Source organism: Stenella coeruleoalba, assembly GCF_951394435.1.
Source record: "Stenella coeruleoalba genome assembly, chromosome: 1".
Taxonomy (NCBI): Eukaryota; Metazoa; Chordata; class Mammalia; order Artiodactyla; family Delphinidae; genus Stenella; species Stenella coeruleoalba.
In genome coordinates, this window is record NC_137169.1 from 37394759 (window position 1) to 37412978 (window position 18220).

Below are 18220 nucleotides of genomic sequence, written 5' to 3' on the forward strand. Positions count from 1 at the left end.
CATTAAGCCCTCTTGCTGCTTTCCCCCCTCATTTCATGCTTGCTTTGGCTGCTAAACTGAATTTTTTGTTACTTAAAACATTATAAAGTGTGAATGCTTTATATAGTATTATTGGTCTAATTGTGATTCAGTTTCATTAAGATGTATAAGCCTCTAATTACCAACTCCATAACTGGCACGTCTGACTTGAGTTATACTATCATTTGAGGATTCTACTGTCCATAAGATTTATCTAATGTTGTTATTAATAACCATAGGTATATTCTAATTAATCATTATTACACATATATATTACTTATATAATTGACAGACTACTTCGAGTTCTCTTAAGTTTTAGATGTTCAAAGACCCATTATCAATATGTGTAGCTGACTCTGGTAAACTTCCTTCTACCTATGTGCAGGTCCCTGTACTCCAGCCAGCACAGGCATGGTAACCAGTAGTGAATTGGCTAAATGGTAGAACCATTGGGCTACTTATTGGGCTTTAGGAGATATCTATGGGAAAAGCACAGAACTGAATTCCTCAATTTAAAAAAACCTCCCATGTCTTAATTTTTAATGATAATTAGCTAGAGTAGTAAAAAGCTCTGCTGGCTCTCTGAAGTTGGACTTTGAATAATAAGCTACAGTAGAGATGTCATTTCTCCACAGTTGAAAAACTATTCATTTGAGTCTCACAAGTAACATTGTTAGAGCTCTCACATACATTACTTTTGATTTCCAAAATACAGTACTGTGTAAGTAGGTAGTATTACTCCAGTTATAGTGATGAGGAAGCTGAGGCTTAGGGGTTACGTGACTTGTTTAGGGTCAAACAGTACATCACAGTACTGGAATCTGACCCTAGATCTGATTTGAATGTATTGTTCTTCCAAAGATACCTCACACTGAGGAAGGCAACTTTCATCCCTTCTGTTAACCCACCTCTTGTCAGAAATTTACATGGTAACACTAGCCTGCAGAAATCTTACAAGAGGTTTTCTCTTAAAACCTCCATTTCCTGCCATCTCTTGGGCTCTTTATATCCCTTAAAAAAAAAAAGATAATAAGCCTATTCTTTTCTCATTGTCACACTAGATATGATTGGTAAGTGAACAAAATTTTAATGTTGTAGGCATAAAGCTTGGCCATGCTCAGACAGACTGTACAGGTCAATTTGTAGTGTTTCCTGACTATCCTTTGGGAATGCTAGAATAACCAGAGAGTCAGCAGATTGCCTTTACTTGGCCTTTGAGAGTCATTCTTCTGGTTTGCACAACTCTCTGCCCGTACTGTTTTGAAGATGCTACAAGATCAGAGAAATGGTATGTTATAAAACATTGTTTCCCTTTCTCTGAAGGATGGCATACCACAAAAAAGACTCCATTTTCAAAGAAGCTTAGAAAATATTTTAACAGATCTCTTTACTGAGGCCTTCACTGCATTCCTAGTAATATGTGGGTACAGGTTACCAGGTTGGAAAGTGTTATTTTAAAGTAATGGCTTTCTCTTTAACCTAGCTCCCTCTCCACCATTCCATGAAGGTAGTACAGATTCCTCAAGAGAAACCAATATTTTTCTCAGACCATTATAAGAATTTTAATTTAAAAATTTGATGTAAAACTCCAAATAACTATTTTATGCAAATTAGATGTCAACTTTTAGCATTTTGGTATGAGTGGAACAGATACCAGGTAAATAAGAAGAACATAGAATAACAACATTTTGTCAAATTTTCCTACAAATTGGGAAGGTAAGGTGTTTGGTTTTTTTAGTATTGTGAGAAATACAAAGATCTGCTTCACCTGTCATATATTCTGGTGGAGGATGGGCTTCATTGTCAGAGTCAATAAAACCACCCATCTAGTCTAACATCAGGGAACTAAGTACACAAACCACTTCGAAATTTGGGCATGGAAATATAATGGTGTATGGTGGTGTGGGTACTTATATTTCAGAAGCACCAAATTACATAGTCAACAGGAGAAAAGGGAGGCACTTGATAAAATGCGGTTTGTTTGCTGTAGAGGTTAACTATAATTAGCTTGTAACTTTAACTGGTTCTTAGAGGGCTTTAGTATGTCCTAATTTATAGGACTTTTCTGTGCCTATTCCCATCCCGAAGCAGTATTGTTAGATAAAAGTCCTTTAACCTGACTTCATGGCTCTAAGGCCTAGTTTTTAGTTAGGAGACAATATTTGAGCTTTTCTGCTGGTGTTAAATGCTTAATGAAAGATGGCAGAGATAGGCACATTATACCCATTTCATGAATTGTGGACCCCCAAAGGTTCATTTATTAATCACTTGACATTTTGAACTTTAAGTGATGTGTAGAGCTATTTATCAGCAGCCTGTCCTTACAGGCAGTTAACTTGTGAGTGTTGTTAATATGGTGAAATATGGTGTTGATATGGCTGGAAATTTTAACATGGTACTGCTCACTCAAATTCTGTACGTGCTAGAGCTGGCTGGAGTGTGTGGCATGCTCATTGGTGAGAGTTGGTAAGGGCTATGCTTTTCCGTTCACAGTTCTGTTGTGGGAAAGCTAGTCTCTTGAGTATTCTTGCTTTGAATGGACTGGAGTAATTTAACTTTTGGTATTTTCTTAGCCTTATTAGTATTAACTGACAATTGGCTTAAAGACCCCAGGAATACTGGCTGAGGCCTCCAACTGATTCTGGTTGAGTAGATGGGAGCTTCTAAAGCCCATGAATAAAAGTCAGCTAATCTGTTTTGATCTGAACGGTCCAGGTTGACTTTTAGAAGAGAAACACAGCCTGTTGATCATTGAAGCTCTGAACCATAGACACTATAAGATTATACAGTCTAAGTCTGGATTAGACTTGAATTAGACTGTTAACCACTGGCTTTATTATTTACATCCAGTTCAGATGTTAACTGATTTGGCTTAGTATCTGGCCTGTCCTACCTCAGAATATAGGTTATTTGACAAATGTTTATTGGAATTTTTGACTTGTCAGATCCTTAATATTCTCAATACTGAAGAATTTTTACTTGCAGAAACCGAGGGCTCAGAAGAGGAGGATAAAGAAAATGACAAGGCTGAAGAAACACCAAATGATTCACTTCTTGAAAACAAGGTGAATTATTTGTTCAGTATCATTGTCTACTTTCTTATTGTGGGACTTTGGTTTACTAGTGTAGGCATGATTATTATAGGTAGCTGTTTCTTGGTTAGGGCTTGGGGACCCTTTATTCATGCTGGGAATAGACAGATCCATTGAACCCAGGGGGTCCTGTCAGTTAGGACATGACCCAACATATCACTGCTAACTATCACTGACATAAGGTGATATGGGGTAGACTTTGTAGGGGTCCATTCTGTAGGTTTAGGGAGAAAAATATGAACTTTGAATCCTGTATCAGTCTCTCCCCGTCCCACGCCCCCAAGCTATACTAAATTATACATTTAGATTTATAATCAAATGATGCCTGTCTTGTACTTCTGCCTAATACTAATGATTTGGATATATTTCAGTCTCTTCAAGAAAATGAAGAAGAGGAGATTGGGAACCTAGAGCTTGCCTGGGATATGCTGGATTTAGCAAAGATCATTTTTAAAAGGTAAAACTCTTGGTGCTTCTAGGTTGGGAGCTTGGTGGTTGAAGACAAAGCAGTTAGGGTTCGACAGATGCTTATTAATAAGGTTTCTGACCATCTTTCCTTCTTTTAGGCAAGACACGAAAGAAGCTCAGCTTTATGCTGCACAGGCACATCTTAAACTTGGAGAAGTTAGTGTTGAATCTGGTAATACATTTTCCATTTTACTCTCTTTTCTAACACATCCCTTGCCCCTGCCTTAATCTTCCTCTAATTCCTTAAAATTTAGCTCAATTGATCATAAATTGTGGGCAATTAGCTTTAAAAGGATAGTAGGCTTTTTTCTTTTTGGCCGTATTGTGCAGCATGTGGGATCTTAGTTCCCCAGCCAGGGATTGAACCCCTGCCCCCTGCATTGGGAGTGCGGAGTCCTAACCACTGGACCGCCAAGGAAGTCCTTCTTAGTAGGGTTTTTTTTTTTTTTTTTTAATTTATGGCTGCGTTGGGTCTTCCTTGCTCTGCGTGGTCTTCTCTAGTTGGGGTGAGCGGGGGCCACTCTTCGTTGCAGTGCACGGGCTGCTCATTGCGGTGGCTTCTCTTGTTGCGGAGATGGGCTGTAGGCACGCAGACTTCAGTAGTTGTGGCTCACAAGCTCTAGAGTGCGGGCTCAGTAGTTGTGGTGCACGGGCTTAGTTGCTCCGTGGCATGTGGGATCTTCCTGGACCGGGGCTCAAACCTGTGTCCCCTGCATTGGCAGGCGGATTCTTAACCACTGCACCACCAGGGAAGCACCTCAGTAGGTTTTTTAAAGTCATTTTGATGGTTTTTAGTCAAGGGTCCTGGAGATGCTACAAAGAAAAATGAAATATAAGATGGGAGCATATTCCTGCAGCATGGTCTGAAATTTTAGAAGTATTGCTTGCTATTTTTCTCTTCGTTAGAGAATTACATCCAAGCTGTGGAGGAGTTCCAGGCTTGCCTAAACCTGCAGGAGCAGTACCTGGAAGCCCATGATCGGCTCCTTGCAGAGACCCACTACCAGCTGGGCTTGGCCTATGGGTACAACTCTCAGTATGATGAAGCAGTGGCACAGTTCAGCAAATCTATTGAAGTCATTGAGAAGAGAATGGGTGAGTAAGCATCAGCTGTTTCCACAATGATTTTGATGGATCCAGTATTGACAGTTAAAAAAAAAAAGGCTTCTTTTGTGTTATCTGTTACTGATCACTTCAGCCTGTTCTTCCTAGCTGTACTTAATGAGCATATGAAGGAGGCCGAAGGGTCACCTACTGAATATGAGAAAGAAATTGAGGAGCTGAAGGAGCTGCTACCTGAAATTAGAGAGAAGATAGAAGATGCAAAGGAGTCCCAGCGTAGTGGGAATGTAGCTGAATTGGCTCTGAAAGCAACTCTGGTTCGTTTGGTTTCCTTTTAAAGTTTTGATAATAGTATATTCGATATTGTTGAAGGCCCTTTATCATGGTATTAGCGTGACATTTGCTTAAGAATCTTAACTTATGACTTGGTTTCCAGGGAGTTGGAGGTCAGAGGGAATGTGAGAACTCATATACTGTTCCTCTCACATAGTAAATATTAATGCTTAAGATAATATGCTCTGGAGCCAGACTGTGTGGGTTTGAATTCTATCTCAGCTACTTACTATGTGTGACCACGGGTATGAGTAGAGGAGGTGAGTGATGTTGCTACTATATGGTGGCCACTAGTATTTGAGGTCTTAAACAGTTGCTTGTAGGTGGGTGACCTGGTCGGCTCTGTCCCGGGACCCACCTGGGTTTGTCATCTCTCACACAGGTGGAGAGCTCTACTTCAGGTTTCACTCCTAGTGGAGGAGGCTCTTCAGTCTCCATGGTGGGTATTCAGGTGGTTTTTGTCACTTAATATTAGACCTCAGTGTTTGTCTAGGAGTACATTGCTAACAAAGGTTTCTTATTGCCAGATCGCCTGTAGAAAGCCAACAGATGGTGCTTCCTCATCAAATTGTGTGACCGATATTTCTCACCTTGTCAGAAAGAAGGTAAATCTATATGTGGTCATTTCTTTTCTGTCTTCTTCTCACTCTGCATTTTTTTTTCCTCCAAATGATACATGAGGAGTATCTTTCCTATGAACACCCCTCATACTAGGTGCAATAAGACATTCGTTTTGCAAAAATAGGCGAGGATTTGAATGAAGATCGGTCTTGACTGAGTATGTCTTCTAGCAAAACTTTCCTGGTTTTTAGCCCAAGGGCTCTCAGGAAAGGTGATGAGGAGGACTGGTCAGATCAGCCCATCTTAGGAAGCTGGCAGGTTTACAGTAGTCATTCAGCAGCAGATCTCTTGATACTTAAACTTGTGTGAGTCTGCCTTCTGCCTGTTGCAGTAATTTTTTTCTCTTGTGGAAGAGCCTGAACTCTTGCTTTGTTTCCTGACTCAAATGTAGGAATTCAAATTTGTGGGTTGGTTACTGTTCAGATCTATTCCTCATCCCCACCCCACTCTTCCATTAGAGAGGCTGAATTGGTATGTTTGGGCAGACCAATCTGTTTCTGCAGAGGACAGGTTGTGGCCAGGGAGACCCTTAGAGCTGTGAATCCTGGTGTTGGGATCTTTGCACCATAGGGAAGAGGGGGGCGTTAAGGAATTGTTTTACAGTTGTCCTTTTGAAAACATTAAGCACACTTGTGAAGCCTTCACCATTAATTATATCTTTAGAGAAAACCGGAGGAAGAGAGCCCCCGGAAAGATGATGCAAAGAAAGCCAAACAAGAGCCGGAGGTGAATGGAGGCAGTGGGGATGCTGTCTCCAGTGGAACTGAAGTTTCGGAAAACATGGAGGAGGAGGTGGGCAGTTAAGCAGGGTTTGGACACTTGCCTCATTTCCCCTTGTTCTCAGGGCCTGGGGAAACCAGTCCTTCTAAGTGCATGTTCCCCAACTTGAGCCTGTTTGGATTACTTGAGTGCAACCCTCAAAAACAATGAGGTCATACAGGAAACAGTTTGGTTACAAAATATAGGACGTCTCATTGACAAATGGAACCTATATACATATCACCGGTCCCACTCTAATGAATGTATGAGAAGACACTTAATTGGCAAGACCATTCAGTCTTTTTTTGCTCCTCTTTCTAATATGAACACTGGCCCTATTACAGAGAATTTAGGAAATGGCCTTATAACTTGTGGTCATTGCTCTTTTAGTGTAGAGAGCAAAGCAGATAAGGGACCTGTGTTTATTTCCTCTGACTGAGGCCTGCTCAGTTGTGTAAGAAAGAATGGCTTAAAGTAGGGTCACTTATGCCCAGGCTCCCTGTTTATCTTCCAGGCTGAGAATCAGGCTGAATGCCGGGCAGCAGTGGAGGGGACAGTGGAGGCTGGAGCTACAGTTGAAAGCACTGCATGTTAAGAGAGGGAGCAGAGCCTTCCTCCCAATGGAAAGTGTTTTTGTATATAATGTATTTTTTCACTTTTGGGGGATTCTTTTTGTATAACTTCAATAAAGATTGTAAGCAAAGGTTGAGGCTTTGATGATTTTTTTTTTTTCCTTAAATATTGGCTAAATGTGTGCCTTGGAGCACTCCGGGTTTTATATGGTGGCCAAAGGTTTTTGTGGGTTTTTTTTCCCTCCTCTACTGATCTCTGTGTTGGAAGTTCTAATCCAGATTCCTGTCTCATGTGGAGGTGATGAAATCAAGTGTGGCTGTAGGCCCTTATCTTCCAATGGTGCTATATTTTTTCCATCTTAAATACTCTGAACCCAGCTGTCTTGTGAACTTTGAATGGTGCTCTCCCTGGACAGGAGCTATAAAAAACAAGACTTGGTGAAGATCTTGCTCTTCGGTGCTGATACTGTTTGATGGACTTTGACTGTGAACTGATAACAGCTTCTAAGCCAGGCCTTAGGTGGCACCTGTCTTATCCACCTCGTCTCCAACTGGGGCCATAATCCTGTCCTGGAAAAAAGAACTGAAGAAAACTTGGGGCTGGGGAGGGGGGAGTGATCCTTGAGGAAACTGGTGTGCTAATTGTAGAAAATTGAGCTTTCTGGTTTGAAAGTGACTAAGGGACTGACTGATGGACACTCTGGATGTGGTTGGAAGAAGGAATCTGGGGGGAGAACTGGCTGGTTGAGTTATATTTGTTATAACAGAAAATATCAACAGTTGGAATTGTTACCTGTCCACAGTTTTGACTTCTTAAATAAAGATGCTAAAAAGCTCTTGGTCTCTGGACTTGTGTTTAAAGATCTTAGAGTGGGATCATGGGCTGCCTGGAGCATTTCAGTGGGATGTGGGGTTGAAAGGTGGATAATGGGTCAGCAGTTCTGGCTGCCCAGTGTAAGGGTGCTGGTGGTTAGGGCACTGTTACTAAAGCCATCCCATTGGGCCCTCGCTGATGTCCAGGGTACAGGGCTAGTGTGAGACCCATGACTCGGCTGCCTCTGACCTGACCTTTAAGAAATTGGTATTCACCAGGCAGTATTTGGATCTGAATTCCAAACAGTGCCTGCCCTCTACTACCTAAGGGGTTTAGTATTTCCAGCATTCATAGGGCTACTTTGCTGCACTGTAGAGACAGCAGGTTAGAACCTGCAGTTTGAATATCTAATGTTGGAGGCGGAGGGAGCTTTTTTTTTTTTTTTTTTTTTTTTTTTGCGCAGTACGCAGGGCTCTCACTTTTGTGATCTCTCCCGTTGCAGAGCACAGGCTCCGGACGCGCAGGCTCAGTGGCCATGGCTCACAGGCCTAGCCGCTCCGCGGCATGTGGGATCTTCCCGGACTGGGGCACGAACCTGGACTCTTTACCACTGCGCCACCAGGGAAGCCCGGAGGGAGTTCTTGACTACCAGGCCTTTGACCTTTGGCTGACACTGGGGTCTGGGGCCACGCCCAATATAACAATTCAGGTTTCACTTGTGACCATCCCCCCTGCCGCCAACTTGGGAGGAACATGACTGGGTTGTCTTTCTGTAAGTATATATGGCTACAGGAGCTCCCTGTTTCATGGTGACCTTGAGAACCTGGAAGGCTTCCTGGGTGATGTCCTGAAGAAGCTTGGATTTGGATGAAGAAGTGGGCGGTAAGACTGGCTTTAGCAAAAAAAAACAGGAATGAGTTCATCAAGTTCCTTTAGCTGAATGAAAGACTGTCTCCAAGTCACCTTTCAGAGAATTTTCTTATATGCCAGGCAATACTGTAAATACCTGACATCTGTTTAATCCTCACATCAATCTTTTTTACAAAAGTATAAGAAAGGCCAAGTACTTGTGGAAGGTGGTAGAGCTGTGATGGGAGCTCATGTTGTGTGTTCACATCTGTATTTGCTTCCAGACCCTCTGTCAGAACATGGAGTAGTAAAGCTGCAGATGGGAGAACAGGCCTCAGTCTAGGCCCCAGTCCTGTGCCTGTGAAGCTACTCATACGCCCATTCTTCTGGACTCAGAAAGCCAGGGGGGGTGGGTCAAAGCTGTGCTGAGGGCGCAAACCCTCCTCTCTGTGCTTGACTCTGCCGCTGGTGGGGGTCTTCAGGAGGAGGGGGGTCAACAAAGCCAGCTGTTGGGGCCAGGGAGCTGGCCTCCAGTGAAGATGAGTTGGGCACCTGTGGAACAAGGAGGAGGTCGATCTTTAGCAAAAGGTTTATGTAGAGGTTAACAGCACAGTTTCTGGCGTCAGACCACCTTAGAGTCAACTGCTTACTGTGAACCAAGTTAACCTTGTGCTCTGATTTTCTTACTTGGTTACACAGTAGTACATACCTAATAGGATATGTGAGGGTCACATGAGTTAATTCACAGAAAACATTTAGTAGTGGGTTGGCACATACATAGTGGTCAACAAATGCTGGTTATTAACCACATCAGCCACACCTGTGGGGGCCCCAGTTATAGTTGGGCCCTCACCAGAGGTGGGTACTGGTACTCGTGGGCACTTGCTGGATTGATCTCTGCCAGTGTCTGTACATCTGCATCTCTTGCATTCACCAGCCGCAGAAAGAGCTCGGCCTGACCTACCTGGGAAGAGGTGAAATGGTACTGCATCTGTACCGTGGAGGACCCAGTCCCCATCCTCCACACTCACCTGGGGAATCCCATTCAGCTGCCCAAAGCTAAGGCTGGGGTCCAGAGGAAGGGTCTGAAGTGGGAGACGCCAGCGACCACTTAGTACCCTCTGATCCCGGTCAAATAGCACCAGCGAGGCCCAGGCTTTTGGCAGTGGTGCTTTAGCCCATGCCAGCCCCTGCCAGGCTTGCAGCTCACAGACCAAGGATACTGATGGTGAAGGTGGTAGTCTAGAGCAACCAAAAACAGGTGTCAGGAGCCAGAAGTGGCTCTGCTCCCTTCCTAGGACTTGGCCCTCAGGGCCAGTGGCCCTGTATACAGATGAGAAAATGTAGCAGAATGAGGGACAAGCCTCAATTGCGGCAAAAAGCACCAACATCATAAATCTCCACCTACTGACCTGGGTATAGGCTGCCTGCTGGCAAGGATGGCACAGTTGCCCATGGGCCCAGGAGCTGGAGGTGGGGGCAAGCAAAGGGCTGGGGGCAACGCTGTGGTCCCTCCTGTATCCTGTCCATCTCGGGCCAAGCCAGTCAATAGTTGCACCCAAATCCAAGAAGCCTCAAGGCCCCGCAGGAAGTCATAGAAAATGACAAGGCCAGCCCTAGGAAACACAGGCCTCAAGCGCACACACACCCAAGTCCTCCTCTCACCCTCCCAACCCCCAGCCAGTCCCCCCACCCTAGCTGGCCCTAGTGGGTCTCCTTAACCAGCAGTGGTGACCAAGTCACAAAGGATGTCAAAGGAGGGAGCAGGCCTCACCCAGGGTCGTAGGGTGCAGGGCCCAGAACGTCAGTTGTGGGCAGGAGGAAGTGTGGATCCAGGCCCATGTTCCTGGTCATGGTTCCAGGAAGCTGCGACTGCAGGGGAAGAGTCAATTCCTCCAGAAAGCCTCCTAGGTGTTCTATGCTCCCCCAACTGCACAGAGCAGAACTGCCCCTGTCCCAACCCCTGGGTCCTCACAGCCTTTTCGGCGCCACCCAAGAATAGGACGCCTGTGGAGTGTGGAAGCAGCGGCAGCGGGGGAGCCACTGGAGGCGGGAGGCTTGGGGGATCTTCCCTTCTTCTCAGGCGTGGGCTGGGATTGGCCACAAGTCTCGGCTCCCTGTGCCCTAGGTGCAGGGGAAGAGTAGGGCGCCCTTGAGCAGGACGCAGCAAGTAACTGGGCTGAGGTACTCCTCCCCCAAGAGCCAAACCCCTACGGACACCTGGAGATTGGCATGGACACAGACTGATTGGGCTCAGACACAGGTCTTATTCCCCGTGCATGGTGCCTCTAACCCCTTCCTCTGAGCCTGGCCTGCTGGGGAGGGCTAGGCGGGGGGGAATTGGGTGCTCACTGACCCCAGGGCACCCGGCCTGCACCCCTCTGCATCTGCAAAGCCAGGATTTCTGCCTCCAGGCGCCGATTTTCAGCCTCCACTGCTAGAAGCTCCTTGAATGCGGCACCTGCCTGTCTTCCTGCGATTGAACAAGTCTGACCTGTCATCTCTGACAGCTGGTGACCAGCTGCTCTGAGCAGCTCTCCAGCCTTAGGATTCTCTGGACAAGGCTGGACTTGTCAGCTAACATTGCAGGCACCCCCGCAAAGACAGGTGTTCTACCTTGGGTTTTTGCTCAAGTGGTTCCCAAGCCAAAGATGTCCTCCCTCATCGCCCTTTTCTCTCCCCAGGGCTAAGGCCCTCCTGGCTGGCCCCCTCATGTTCACCCCTGCGGGTCCGCGACCGCCGAAGCTCCAGAGCTGACGCCTCCACTTGTAACTGCCATATCCAGCCCAGAACGCCGGTGTCCCGGCCCCCGCCTCGAATGTAGGCCTCACGCAGGGCCCTAGGGAGTAGGGGACAAGAAGGCAGAAGCGTTTTTCCAGGACCGATCAGCGCTTTGCCCCGTGCCCGCCTCGGGGCCCGGATCTTACCCGATCTCCGCAGCCAGAGTCCCTGGGTTTGCCTGTAGCACCGGACCACAGAGTTCTGCCTCTCGTAAGGCGTTCAGCCGGGTCCTGGGGTGGAGGACGGCCGGCGCGGGGGCGGAATCAAGGACCCAGACCCCGGGCCTCCGGCAGCGCCGCCCCTTCCCGACCTCACTCGCGCGGCCTTCCAGCCGAGTCCGGGTGCATACCTCGCACGTCCAGCCGGGCCAGGCCCCGCCCCCCGCTCCGGCCCCGCCCCCCCGCCAGCCGGTGACTCGGAGCTCCCGGGATCCGGCTCGTCGGCCTCACCCGGGGTTGGCCTGTAGCTGCTGAACGTGCGCCCCTAACTCCTCTAGAGCACCCCGCGTTCGCCCGGCCTCTGCCCGGAGTTCTCGAAGCTCCCGCTCCAGGCTGAATATGCGTGATTTCCCGTCCCGGGTCCAAGCCAAACCTTGGAGGTGCCGGCTCAGTTCTGAGGGGGTAAGAGATCAAATCAGAACGGGTCGGGCGACCTCAAGCCAAGGGGGAGGGTGGGCCCTAGTCCCCCTCTTTTCCCTTACCCTCGCCGCGTCGCTCCAGGGCACAGCTCTGTGCCTTGGTCTCTGCCAAGAGCCTTGCGTGAGTCCGGTGCAGCGCCCGCAGCCGCTCGCCGGGGCTCCCAGCAGTCTCGTAGTTGGGACCCTGAGTCGGTGCCTCTGACCGCCTCCAGGGCCCCTGTGGCCCTCTGGGGACCTCTGTTATGCTGGGTCGCATTTCCTGCAGATACAGCCGCAGCCGCTGCACCTGGAGGTAACAGTAACCCGCAATCTCCATGTTGGGGTAATCTCACCCACGCGTGATCTATAGGTTTGGTGGGGAGGCTCAGTGGGGAAATCCAGGTATACCTCATCTGTTAGCCTCTTCAGAGCCGATTTGCTGGCCTCCTGGTCTGGGAGGCCCTGGTGTTCTTCTGGCACAACCTGGGTACAGGGTGTGGGGTGAGGAATCCTCTGAGAGTTACAGTCACTTCAGTACCATCTCATGGCCATGGAGGAGGCCCTTACCCTGGGTACCCGTGGTTCAGTGGCTATTGGGGGCTGTTCTCCAATTGTCAGCTCCCGGGGCTGACGGCCAATGCAGAAGCGCTGAGTGTGGGTGGCCAGCAGGGCCCAGGAACGGAAAACCATGTCACAGGACCCACAGGGCAGGAGCCCTAGCTCCCCGGAGTGGGAGTCCATGGGATGGGACTCCTTTCCTGATAGCAGCCAAGACCTGCAGAAGACAGAACAGAGGGGCAGGGGAAAGGGAAAGGAGGATGAAATAGCCAAAGGCAGAGAGGAAAGGCCAGGTTTACCGGTTCAAGTTTATGTTTGGAGAGGAGCTAAAGCTCCCTGGGCAACAACCTCAGGTCTGGGCAGGTCTGGAGAGTGAGCGGGCAGGCTTGGTCACCTTAGGGAGGAGCCCCTGGCTTGAAAAAGATGTCATAAAATCTGTTCCACCTCATTGCATGAGTATGGGCAAGTCTCTAACACCACACCTTGGTTTTCTTGCCTATATTAATAAAAGGGAGCAAAGAGCTGCCTCCTAAACTAGCTGAGCCCATATCACATACTCCGTCTTGGTTATTTAATAGCCTCTGGCAGGGAAGTGTCACCTTGTTCGTTCTAGTTTTGCCCAAGTGGATGTAACCCAAGTTAGTGTCATTCTCCATTCCAAGGAATACCTGAGTAAGAGGAGGCATTCTGCCTGGAAACCATGTCTTTCCCGTAGACTAAAAGCTTTTCCTTGGGCTTCCCTGGTGGCGCAGTGGTTGGAGTCCGCCTGCCGATGCAGGGGACATGGGTTCGTGCCCCGGTCCGGGAAGATCCCACATGCCGTGGAGCAGCTGGGTCCGTAAGCCATGGCCGCTGAGCCTGCGCGTCGGAGCCTGTGCTCCGCAACGGGAGAGGCCACAACAGTGAGAGGCCTGCGTACTGCAAAAAAAAGCTTTTCCTTGCACGGTGCCTCTCTGGAAGTAACATCTTTTGCATAACCAAGTCATACCAAGGCCCCCTAACTCCTAGTTCCTGCCCCTAGGCGCCGCCCTGCCGCCCCCACAAGATAATCAACACAGCTGAAGAATTGAAAGTTCTGGGAGAACACAATGAATCAGAAGAGGGAATCAAATACAGAAAGGTAAACTCTTCACTCAGGACTAGCCAGGGGCCACACAGGCCCCGTTCCTGCTGACCAGATTTCCCTGCCACCCCCACCCAAATATATGAATCCAACAGAGGCGGGAGCTCTGACCTAGCCCCATGTTTCTAAACAAGGCAGGTAGTGGTGCCCCCGCTCCCAGGTATGTAAGGCCAAGCTATGACTAGCAGCAGGTTACAAAGTGTTTCAAAGTATGTAATCTCAATTGTCCAGCTCAATTCCAAGTGGAAAAGAGGTACATTTTTAGAAATTTGTTCTGAGAAAGCTACTAAGTGGCAAAGCCGAAGACCAAACATATAGGATATCTCTATGTCAACCTACTTCTCATTTCCAATTTATAGCTCATTTTATAGTATTTCATTGATCCTACGATGCACACTTTTTCATATTTTAACACTGAAATCAGGATTCACAATTAACGGAGTGTCATAACTGGCAAGTTTTCTTATTAGTACATAAAATGTCTTAAAATAGATATACTCAATGAAATATGATATAGTTCTTTCTGTTCTATCTCAATCACCATTTCCACAGTTCATATGTGCACTGCTTATACTACTAGCAGGAGAAGCCCCTACTAGCAGGAGAGACTACCGTACGTTATGGCACATAAGGTCTCTGCCTTCCTAGCCTTTAGAATCTAGCAATTATGCTGGTTACTCTACCTCTAGTCTCTACCCCTTCTGGAGCCTACACTACAAGTTAGTTTTACCCTTCTAACAAGTGGTCAGGCCTGTTATTCCTTTGCTTGTCTCCCATTAGAGCATGATCTCGGGCCTGTATATCCACTAGGGACCATGTGCTGTAGGGCTGGCTGAAGAGTGCCAGTTTCGGTATCTGTTGTTTAGTTTAACTTCTAATTGTCCATCAGATCTTGGCCTAAGGTTCCATTTTTTATGTAACCCTACTGAGCTGGGTGCTCCTTGCATTCCCAGGGCCTTGCACAATGCCCGGGACACCCTATGTTCTTATTTAGCAGAAAAATTGAGGCACAGACTTCCTTAAAAAATAGGCACACTGGTAAATACATGGGCAGTGAAAAACAGTTTCAGAAAGGAAACTTGGGTTTCTGATTTTATTACTGGTAGTTTATTGCACAGGTTTTTCTGCATCAAAAACATATCTGCTAAAAGGAGAAACAGGTGTGTCTGAATTCAGATTTCCCTCAGACCTCTAAAAGTAGTATTTCCCCTAAAAAAGAATCCACTCATCTAATTTTAAAGAAAATATACTTCTTACACAAGACAATCCAAACTGATGCAAAATATTTATTCCAAGTTAGTTATTTTATGCAGTAGTTTTCCCCCTCAACAGACTTGTGATAACCACATCTTTTAAATCTGTAAATAATGTTATCAAAATAATCTTAATCTTTGAAATCTCACAAAAATGTATATTTTACAATCCACCCTGAATATCAAGGCTGCAAGAATAACACATTTCCTATATCCAAATATTTTACAGCTGTACCCAGAAAGAAAAAAAAAAAGTGAAAAAACCATATATGCTGGGTTAAGGGCTAATGTTACCCGAGCAGCCAGAAATAAAATAAAATATCCAAATTATTAGCATTAATTTAATACAATTATAACTTCAATAGTCACTTTGTCATTGACAATGATTGCTTGAGCACAGGGGTGAGTGCCCCAAGGGCTGGTAGTAGAAGCTGCTGCTGCAGACCAGTGTCTCCTCCTCTCTGCCCTGCCAGCTCCCACCTGTGCATCGCCCCATATATACTGTGTGTATGTGTGTGTGTTTTAAAAATCTTTCCCACCACATGAAGTTCTATTAAGCAGATAACAGGGAAGAACAACAAAAGCTAAACAAGCCAATCGCTCGCTCTCTCTTTGGGATATGATTATTTCCCTTGTGCATGAAGTATTCAACAACAACATAAGAAAAGGAAAAGGAAAAGAATGATTTCTTCTGTATAACCCCTAAATGCACAAGCTGAGTTTACTGGGTCAGATTTAACAGTAAGCATTTATAAGCCTACTTCCAGGCATCGTCATCAGATGTTTCACTGCTACTTGTTTCCGTGTCTGAGTCCTCAAACTCTGCTTTACAAGTGTTTCTCCAAGGGGAGAATAGGCTAGAACTTCGGCTCTGCAAGAAGCCATTCTTCCCAAAGCCATTTCTTCTCAGCTGTGGTTGGCAAGGGAAAGAAAGAAAAAGACAACCGTCAGTAACTACACTGGCCCATGGGACCTGGGAAAGCCCAGGTCTCAATTCAATTCTAGGCAGAATGTAGAGGGGGACCGTTCTAAGAGACTGAAGATTTCTTATAGCAGTGCTTTTCAAACTGTAATGTGCCAATTAATCACCTAAGGATCTCTTTAAAATGCAGACTGATTCAGTATGTCTGGGGTACAGTTTGAGATTTCCTATTTCGACAAGTTCTCAGGTGATGACAATGACAGGGGAACAGAGTTCTGAGTAGCAAAGTCTTTATGTCAACCTATACTTTTCTTTATAGGATTTTAACACTATTGTTATTTATGCTTTAAATATATACCACCTGAACGTAAGTTTCATGAAGTTTGTAGAGACCTGGCAGTGTTTTACTCAGAGAAAGAATGCAGGCATTTGTTGAAGAAATTCAGATAGGCTATTTGGCTTCTTGGCTCTGGCTGGACTACCAGAGGTAAACCACAGAGCTGGAAGCAGAGGGTTAGCCTGCTTAGCCAGACACCAAGGGCTCAGCCCATAACCTCGGGAATACAGCCTTGTGGTTCTGATAAGGAGTTAGAGCTTCCAGGATGAAATAACATACTGCTTTCTGAAATCTGCTAACTACTGACCTGGTTTTTGTGTCCACCACTGGCCTGGGCAGAATGAGATGCTCCTCCATATTTCTACAATGGCAACTTATTAAGTAACTTTTCTTTTTCAAGGTCTTTCTCACACCCTAAACTGGGGCTTCCTAAGGGCAATGATTGTCCTATCTCCTTTCTCTCCTAGTCATTAACTGGTCTCCAGCAAAAGTTTATGACATACCTCCTCTGTCTTCATGTGGAACTCTTTGAGCTCATCCTCTGTGAGGGGAAGGCAATTCTCATCATTTTCAGGATACTCCTGCCATCCCATTGCTTTCAATAACCTGGTAGAGGCAGGTCAGGCAAAAAAAATATACCTTTAAGCATAAGTGAGAAATCCACAACTTTCCAGCCCAGGGGCAATGGTACCCACCTAGATGTTAGAGAAGAAACTTGGGTTTTTCTTTTCTTCCCAGTGGGATAAGCTTTAATTATGACTACTTAGGTGCTTGGAATTAGATGGAGGATCTCCGTAGTTGCTCTTTGGAGAGCATAAGAGCTATAGAGAAGGGACGGTAGAAGTAGCAGTATAGAGTCAAACTATCCCACAGACGAAACAGAAGAAATCTCACTTTGTCTCCTGTGAGCAAATTAGTACATAGCCACATGTACCTAAGTTCTCTTTTAATTTCATGGCACTGTGGACTCCATAACCTTGTGATCTTGTTGACCCCTTTTAAAGTTCCTCTGGACAGGAGCCCCTTTTCAGGAAGGTACTTGGCAGGCCCCATCTGCCATCCAGTTGCCCACACAGCTTGGCTGGCTCTGTGTTCAAGGCCCTCATTTAAAGAACAAGCTCCATTACCTTCGGGCCTCATGAATCCCAAGGCCCCTTAAAGGGGTCTTGTGGTAACTTCTCACTTGGGCCAGGAGGGGCCAAGGGGCCACCACAACAGCACCAGGAAACAGGTCTCATCCCACCCCACCCCTTCCAACTGGAGCCGTAAACTGAGTCTGAAACTAAACTACAAGAATGCCTTGGAGAGGAGGGTGTGAAAACGCTAGCTGAGTCTGTAAAGGAATACCCAGTGGGCAACAGGCCAACCTGCGGCACACAGAGAGAACAAGGTGTGGTGCTGGGGGCACTTCTCTCTGTACGGGACTCTGAAATGTCTTAAGTATGTTGAAACTCCTTGCAGGCCATACACAGCATGCCTTGTGATCTGACCCTCACTTACCTGTGCTCTGCTTCCAAAGAGTGAGAGAGGACCTCCCCTTCGTCTTCTACGGGGAGATCAAGACCATTCTGATGACAGCCTTCCTCTCCATTTTCTTTTGGTTCAGGTGTGCTGTTGTCCTCTGACTGAAATAAGGAAAGGAAGGACATTATTTGGTTTAATACCCCTTTGGGGCAAGATAAGCAATCTAAGAGATTAAGAAGTAAGAACCCAGGAAAATGCTTTCTAGAAGAGGATCTCAGCCAATAGGTTTTTCCCACTTAAAAACGAGAACTTGCTCATCTTGCTAATAAGATTTCCAAAGGATACTAACTGGCTACCATCTTAACTTCAGGTTATGGCAACTGTGGCAGAAGCTACTAGATGCCTATGCAATATCAATTTTCTATTCTTCCTTACTGATTTGGACTAAGGAACCAATGCGCTCAGCTTTTAAAAAGTTCACTTTCCTAGGCTCCCTTGCAGCTAGGAGTGGCTATTTGACAGTTGGCCAATAAAATGTAAGTGGAAATTGCAGGGGTAGCTTTTAAGAAAGCATTTAA

At 46.3% G+C, this 18220-nt stretch overlaps 3 protein-coding genes across 8 annotated transcripts in view; 1 reads left to right on the top strand and 2 right to left on the bottom strand.

Moving 5' to 3' along the window:
* The window catches only part of NASP (nuclear autoantigenic sperm protein), a 35867-nt gene extending 28321 nt beyond the window's left edge, over nt 1–7546 (top strand). Inside the window, exons 8-16 of one of the 2 annotated variants that reach the window (XM_079941459.1) lie at nt 3004–3083; nt 3482–3567; nt 3677–3750; nt 4485–4673; nt 4791–4957; nt 5356–5412; nt 5501–5578; nt 6258–6386; nt 6868–7546. In XM_079941459.1, the coding sequence (XP_079797585.1) occupies nt 3004–3083; nt 3482–3567; nt 3677–3750; nt 4485–4673; nt 4791–4957; nt 5356–5412; nt 5501–5578; nt 6258–6386; nt 6868–6948 (941 nt within the window). In that variant the 3' untranslated portion in view covers nt 6949–7546. The remainder of the gene's footprint in view (nt 1–3003; nt 3084–3481; nt 3568–3676; nt 3751–4484; nt 4674–4790; nt 4958–5355; nt 5413–5500; nt 5579–6257; nt 6387–6867) is intronic. The other variant, XM_079941460.1, reaches the window with a different exon arrangement.
* A 775-nt stretch (nt 7547–8321) lies between these two features.
* Nucleotides 8322–13318, bottom strand: CCDC17 (coiled-coil domain containing 17). The gene is given in 13 exon segments (XM_079941662.1): nt 8322–9140; nt 9442–9552; nt 9620–9830; nt 10001–10204; nt 10363–10460; nt 10564–10712; nt 10945–11061; nt 11309–11427; nt 11516–11599; nt 11819–11981; nt 12070–12292; nt 12394–12516; nt 12520–13318. Coding segments are annotated over 13 exon segments (1947 nt in total). The 5' UTR covers nt 12727–13318; the 3' UTR covers nt 8322–9002.
* Nucleotides 13319–14937: 1619 nt separating this feature from the next.
* The window catches only part of GPBP1L1 (GC-rich promoter binding protein 1 like 1), a 57690-nt gene continuing 54407 nt past the window's right edge, over nt 14938–18220 (bottom strand). For all 5 annotated transcript variants that reach the window (XM_079899224.1, XM_079899226.1, XM_079899225.1 and 2 more), the window contains exons 10-12: nt 17679–17803; nt 16682–16784; nt 14938–15829 (exon numbers count right to left, since the gene is read on the bottom strand). In XM_079899224.1, the coding sequence (XP_079755350.1) occupies nt 15677–15829; nt 16682–16784; nt 17679–17803 (381 nt within the window). In that variant the 3' untranslated portion in view covers nt 14938–15676. The remainder of the gene's footprint in view (nt 15830–16681; nt 16785–17678; nt 17804–18220) is intronic.